We start from the raw sequence: 7,390 nt of genomic DNA, 5'->3' as shown, positions 1-7,390 counted from the left end.
GGCCCCTTGGCTAACATTTCTGATTTTAATCTTTTAATATTTAATTTTAATAACAGCGGAAATCTGCCTAGATACGATGCGATAAATAAATATTTCACTTTCCCTATGTTCCGTAATAATATTCAAACCATATTATATTTACATCTAATAAAAATAAAACATTTGAAAATAACAATTTTTAAAAAACAAATTTTAAAATTAATGTAATTATCCAGTAGTATAAAGTAATACTATTTTAAAAGCTAAAGACAACATAGTTTTTCTTTATTGCAATATTAAACACTAGCGACTGCAACCTTTGCATCAAGGGGTTCTGTATTAAAATGGTTATAGAAGGGGCACTAAATAGCCTTAAACCATCCCAAGGCTTAAATCTGAAAAATTAGCCTAAAACCATTCCGGAACATAAGTGAAGCTTTCCGAAAAGTAGAACTCGATCAGTTTAGCATATCAGAGATCTTAAGCTTCATACAAAAAAAACCTTACTACTTTATAAAACAGGATGTATTAATAAAATTTTAAAAATATGACCTCAGCAAAACATTTACCACAACATTCATAACATAAATCTCTTTATAGTGTCTATAAATATGACGTCATATTAGAATATTTCATTATTCTTAAAACTTTAAAAACTGTTGGCAGAAAATTCGAATTATGGCATTTTAAAATAATTGACTATTCTAATATGACGTCATTTTTTATAGTCATTATAAAGAGCTTCTCATAACTTAAAATATTAAGCGTGATTATTAATATTAACAAAAAGGGAGGAAAGACATAGTGATTAAATTAGGAATACACAAATATTGTGGTAGTATTCCTCTAAGCAAAACTGGACCACTGAACCCCTCCCCCGGCATTTTTAAATAATAAGGAAAATGTGATCTGTTATAGGACTAGTCAAGTTAGATTAAGTTGGGTATGGCATAGCCCGTACAATATACAAAATTTGATTTTGAATTGACTTTGCCTTTTACTTATTTTTCTAGTTTTCTAAACTGTTGAAGGTTTTAGGAGGTTTTTTTTCAAGAAATCAGGGGTCGGGAGGTTTTGTATGGTCCAACAAAGCTTCTGGGATACTACCAATCATTATAAAGCAATTAATGTTATTTAATTCATAAAATCTATAATATTTTTTAAAAAGCATTAAATGAAAGGTTTTTATAAATATAATTAGGGAAAATAAATATTATTTTTATTGTTGTTGTGAAGCTTTTCGACAATTAAGGCCTGTTAATTAATTTTTAGGGAAGTTGTCGGATTTACGGATTCTACGAATATATCCTATTGTTATTAATACTTAGAGGAATTGTCCCATCAATTTCAAACTTTGTATCGGGGTTCCTATCTAATAAGTGGTATGACTCTTTAATCATATTTCAACAGTTATAAATCTTTCTCAACCATAACATCTAAATTAGTAACTATACTGCTGCTTTGTAAATGGTGATACTTAGTACGAATAGGCATCCTGTAAGGCTGAAATCATATCATATCAAATAAATCAAATCAAATATCCTATGTTCACGATATTGAACAAATAAACTTCTTGCAGTATGGCTTCGAAACCAAATAATATCCGGTGGATTACAACCGGTTCTCAACCATACTTAAAAACAGTTTTCTACAAACATGAAAATGTACAATTATAAGAACAAAACCAGTTTTTTAGCCCGTGCTTTTGGCATATCGGGTCTATAAAAACTGGTTTAGAAAATTAGAAAATTTGTATATCCGCGGAAAGTTGTTTAATGTTTAAAATACGATACGATAAATAGCCATTATAACATTATTTTATATTAAGTTCTTCGCTTTTTAGGATGTTGTCATCCATTTTTAATGAAAAAAAATGAAAATGATAACCGATTATAAGCTTAAATGAATGTTTTTTAAAGGAAAACGTATTCAAATATCTCATCAATTCAATAGAAAATCTAAATATAAAACCTCTATCAATTAGGACAAAAATTAAATTGAAAAATAGCAAGTAAACATTAAACAATAATTAAAATATCAAGTAAACAATAATTAAAATGATTTTTTTATGTTAAATAAGAATTTAATAAGACTAAGTAATGTTATTATAGAAGCAAAGACCTATCCAAACAATTAAAATGATTATTTATAAAGGATAAATTAACATATAGAAAACTTTTGTCAAACTTTATAATATCATACATAAAAAAAAAACACTTTTACAGTATGGCTTCGAAACCGATTAATATCCACTGGATTAGAACCACTTCTCAGCCATACGGAAAATCATGTACAGTATCGTATTAAAGACACTTTTCCACGATTACTTAAATGATTATCATAAAATCAATACCATTTTTGTTATCCTCATTTTAATATCTGCGGAAAGCTGTCTCTAATATGATGCGATAAATAACTATTGCAATTATTAAAATTAAATTATTAATATGTATTTATAAGCCTGACTAAATAATAATGTATAAATACTTGTTATACTCTCATAATTGTTATTAACCAACACCTCCATTCATAATATGATCCCCATATCTGGTATCCATTTCCTAATTAATTTTTATTACAATTTAGATCATTTAGATTTTTATATATAACAAGGATGATCAGGATTAATGCAGGAAGGAGGGACATTGTGCTGTTTAATACACTAGTCCCCATCATCTTATGATGACGTTTTCTATGTTGGCTCAACAACCTTGGCAACTTTAATATAATTTTGACTAGATTGTTCATTAATTTGAGTGTCCAAAAATTTCAACCACCTTTGATTGACAATAGTAATCTACAGAGGGGCTAATGTTGTGTACAATCATTGGGGATGTTTCGGCCATTGTCTTATACCTTTAGACCCTAGAAAACTCATGTAATTGTAATTATTCCTGATATCTATGTTGTGTTGGAGCTCCGTTGTTCTGGACCATCCTGTCCTTGTCTGGAGGCTCTAGATCATGGTAGTCATGACTCTCCCCTCCCTGTGGATATACAGATACTTGTTATTATTGTCTGTCTGTCCGTATGTATGTCTGATTTTCTCGACTTCTTGTCAACATTCTATCAAAACGGAGCATGATTAAGTATAAAACATCCAAGACTTCGGACAGTTTTCAAACAGGTTTTTAGCTACTTTTCTATTTTTGACATATTTCTTCCTTGTTCATTCGTATTCTTATAAATATTTTTTGTGCTTCGCTACTAATGGATGTTGCTTCCTTAATTTCTCCTTGGTAGCTTGTAGTACGTCTTCTTGTTATTGTTAAATGCGAAGCTTTTCTACATTTTGGTTGGGTAGGTCCTTCCGTGCGTCGTTTGTGGTGGCGAATGACGAATCTACTTCATAACTCACTTTGTTTGACCGTCAGTCCGTTCATAATGCTAAGAGGGAAATTCGATTTACTTGGCTGCACTTAACTTATTGAACCAACCAATCAAATTCAATAAAAGTCCCCAAAATTGTGAAGCTAACGAATAAGAAAACGTTATTTATTATAAACCTCTGGATTAGTGAAATAAAAAGTTAATAATTTATTATATAAATGCTTTTAAAACTAATTATTTTAAGTATATTATAAATATATAATTAAGTGAACACATCAACTTTTAGAAAGGCAGCTTATAGTGCCTAATAGAAAATGACGTTATACAATACAAATAATCATTGATAGACCAGTTTAACAATGATCAATTACAATGTATTCTGTATCATTGATCATCTGTAATACATGACCATAAGCTACTTCACCTATAGGTATTGAAATTGGAAATCAGTATTAAAGTATCTGTCTATTCCTGACCGCCTCCATTAGGCTCCATACTCTCATAGGCTGGAGCTCCCCCTTCGTGACCTCCTGGGACACAGGGACCTGTCAGGGGCTGCACAGAACTATCACCCTCGTATTGACGCATCTGTTTTCTAGATAGATAGATAAATAGATAGATAGATAGATAGATAGATAGATAGATAGATAGATAGATAGATAGATAGATAGATAGATAGATAGATAGATAGATAGATAGATAGATAGATAGATAGATAGATAGATAGATAGATAGATAGATAGATAGATAGATAGATAGATAGATAGATAGATAGATAGATAGATAGATAGATAGATAGATAGATAGATAGATAGATAGATAGATAGATAGATAGATAGATAGATAGATAGATAGATAGATAGATAGATAGATAGATAGATAGATAGATAGATAGATAGATAGATAGATAGATAGATAGATAGATAGATAGATAGATAGATAGATAGATAGATAGATAGATAGATAGATAGATAGATAGATAGATAGATAGATAGATAGATAGATAGATAGATAGATAGATAGATAGATAGATAGATAGATAGATAGATAGATAGATAGATAGATAGATAGATAGATATGTAGACAGATATGTAGATAGATAGATAGATAGATAGATAGATAGATATGTGGACAAATAGATATTTATAGATAGATAGATAGGTATAGTGGGATATATTTATAGGGATAATTAAACAATGTTAGCCTAAGCTAGCCCACAGAGGACGGGATACACCCACGGATCTTATTTTAGTGTATCACTCAATTAAATATTGCTTATTTATGTGCATGATTATATAGTTATTTGCCCTTTGATTGCACGACCTTTGTCTGTATGTCATAACTGTGTATGGTTAGGAGATGCGTTTGTTTTAGACCAAGGTATTTCGCCTACTCTTACTATTCATGTGGAACACCTGACAGTAAGGAGCGAATTTAACGTGTTTGGTTATAACACAGTGTTGGGTAGAGATTAGTATATATATCACCTTCACGACAATAGTAGATGCGCCACAGTCGCGGGATTAAAGAATGCTATATACTAACCAAATAAAAAAAACATGAATATTTAAGACACTTTGACATTAGCAAAGCATTTGATTACCATTTAACAAACAAAAAAACAATTTGGGGTATTTCCCTTGAGAGGGTAGAGGTACGTTACCCCTGAATAGTTATAGATTTTCTCTGAACCTATAAAAAGTATTACTGTAAATTAGAACCATATCGATCCATAGTGAGATCCTTCGCTACACACAGGCAGACAGACAGACATTGTGTTACTTTTACATAAGGATATTATATGTATAATGTTTCTAAAATATCAATTCAATAATTAGTATCGGCCAAGCCCCTCGAGGTAATTCCAGGAAAGGAAGGGGGGGGGAGTCGACCAACTATTTTTAATTTTAAATTAAAAATGACAGTTTTTTTAATTAGAACGTTTTTTTTGTTCATAAGGGTTAAATCTTACTTGAGATCCTGTATAGTTTCTTTAGCTTGTTCCAGCTGTGACCTCAGAATTCTAAACAAAAAAATTTCATTATTAGATTAACGTTACATTTAGAGCAGAAAGGGAGGGGACAATTGGCTGTTTATTACGCTAGTCCCCAAGGTTCTTTATGAACGTTTTCTTATTCTTTGGCTTAACAACCTTGGGGAGTTATTGAAGTTTGATTGGTTGGTTGATTAAGTTGAGTGTCCAAACGTTTTAAGTTTTTAACCACTTAATGTAATATAAAGAAAGGGTAATTTTGTTTATCATGATTGGTGATGTACATAATTTATCGGCCATTGTCTTATCCATTTAGATTTTTAATATGACTCCTACTTGATATTGTTTGAAATGCAGGAAGGAAAGTGTTACATTTAATGAATATATCAATAAAGAATTGATCTACATTTTAAAAGCAAAACTTTTTTGTGTTTATGGTCGTGATGTCTGTCAGTATGTCAGTAAGTAATGATAATCGTGATTGTAGTAGTTAAAAACGTCCTAACGATCTAAAACTTTCAGTTTTTCTAATGATTTAATCATCCAATTAACTTCATTTTTTTCAATGATGATTTTGTAATTTAGTGTTAAAAGGTAAATATTTCGGCAATTTAATTGACAGATTTATATTTTTTAACTACTAACAATATTCTCGAAATCTCTTCGCTTTTATGGAAGTTGATCGACACCATTTTTGAAATCCCACACAAAAATATAATTCAATGAATAAAATGAAGCTATTATATTTTTATGTTGAGAGCGATAGATGGTTTCAGGTTATATATTTATTTATAGATTTAATATGTTTAAACGTGAAGCTATTCTATAACTAGTGTGGGTCCGTCGGGTTAGCTCTTTCCGTTGATTTATACATGTTATAATTGTATTATCGATTTCAAACTGTGCATCAATATTTCTATTACAGTTGTGTACGACTTTTAAAAGTGCAGATTTTTTTACTTTTTTGACAAAACGTATGATATAACTATCCTATTCCTTTCTTTTGGAATACTGATTTCTATCACAACAATGTACAATTTTATAAGCGAATAATCTCTAAAAATCAAGTCCTAACAGTGTGTATATCCTTAAACAGTATTCTGTATTTAGGTAGTTTTGCAACAATTTACCTACAATTTTGTTTAGATTTAACTTTTATATTCTGCTTATTTCAATTCTGACAATTCAAGCGTCAATGACTGTTTGTTCTACAGTTTGAGGGCTTTGGTTTTATGGATGTTGTCATCATTGTTATGTTGAAAATTTTAAACCTTAGGTAAAAAATTTTAAGCAATTTGAAAGCATTGAATGGATGGTGCATTTTTGCACATGTACAGAATACACATTCAGGGTTTGTCGCAAATTTAGTCAGACTTAAAAAAGAAAATTATAAGGGCTATTCTTTCCTAAATGTCATTACACCAGCATCTATTGGCTCTGTATTGTGAGTTGTGGGTAAGAGTTTAAGAAAAGGTCAGTAGTTATCAAAATATTAAGCTACTCACAAAATAATCCTCCTACTTCATAAAAAAGAACATTAACTCTATTATAAAAATATTTTGAAATTTGAATTGGAAAGGCATTATTTATTCATGTACCAGATAAATTTATGGGGGTTGAAGATGATTGAAAGTTTTAGGTTGCAATATCATATCCTATTTTCTGAACATTCATATCAGCGATCTAAAGGGATAAGACAATGGCCGATAAATTGATGTACATTCCCAATGATGATGCACAACATTTCCCCTTCTGTAGAATAATATCAATGGTTTAAACGTTCGAAAACTCAACTTACTAAATCAACCAATCAAAACTCAATAAAGCCCCCAAAGTTATTAAGGCAACAAAAAATAAAACGTTATTATAAAACTTTGGGGACTAGAGTAATAAACAGCCCATTGTCCCCTCCCTCCTTGAACATTCATACCCATTCAAATTTTAAATATATATATTTTCTTTAAAATATTTTATTATTTTTATTTGCACTTAAACTAAATGCATAGTTGGTTGCAAATATTTACTAATATCAGCTCCTCTTTATGGAAAGTTTTTTAATGTGTAAGTATAACAAGATTACTTAAAATT

The 7,390-nt window shown here is 30.0% G+C and overlaps 1 protein-coding gene across 6 annotated transcripts in view; it reads right to left on the bottom strand.

Moving 5' to 3' along the window:
- Positions 1 to 488: 488 nt before the first annotated feature.
- The window catches only part of LOC145332707 (uncharacterized), an 82,673-nt gene continuing 75,771 nt past the window's right edge, over positions 489 to 7,390 (bottom strand). For all 6 annotated transcript variants that reach the window (XM_080177727.1, XM_080177728.1, XM_080177726.1 and 3 more), the window contains 4 exons: positions 5,282 to 5,332; positions 3,784 to 3,904; positions 2,876 to 2,969; positions 489 to 2,542 (listed from right to left, as the gene is read on the bottom strand). In XM_080177727.1, coding sequence (XP_080033853.1) covers positions 2,490 to 2,542; positions 2,876 to 2,969; positions 3,784 to 3,904; positions 5,282 to 5,332 — 319 coding nt within the window. In that variant the 3' untranslated portion in view covers positions 489 to 2,489. The remainder of the gene's footprint in view (positions 2,543 to 2,875; positions 2,970 to 3,783; positions 3,905 to 5,281; positions 5,333 to 7,390) is intronic.

The sequence above is a fragment of the Acartia tonsa genome, chromosome 11, assembly GCF_053477335.1.
Source record: "Acartia tonsa isolate MP-2025a chromosome 11, ASM5347733v1, whole genome shotgun sequence".
Lineage (NCBI taxonomy): Eukaryota > Metazoa > Arthropoda > Copepoda > Calanoida > Acartiidae > Acartia > Acartia tonsa.
The sequence above is the reverse complement of the archived record's forward strand: the minus strand, read 5'-3'. Positions and strand labels throughout refer to the sequence as shown.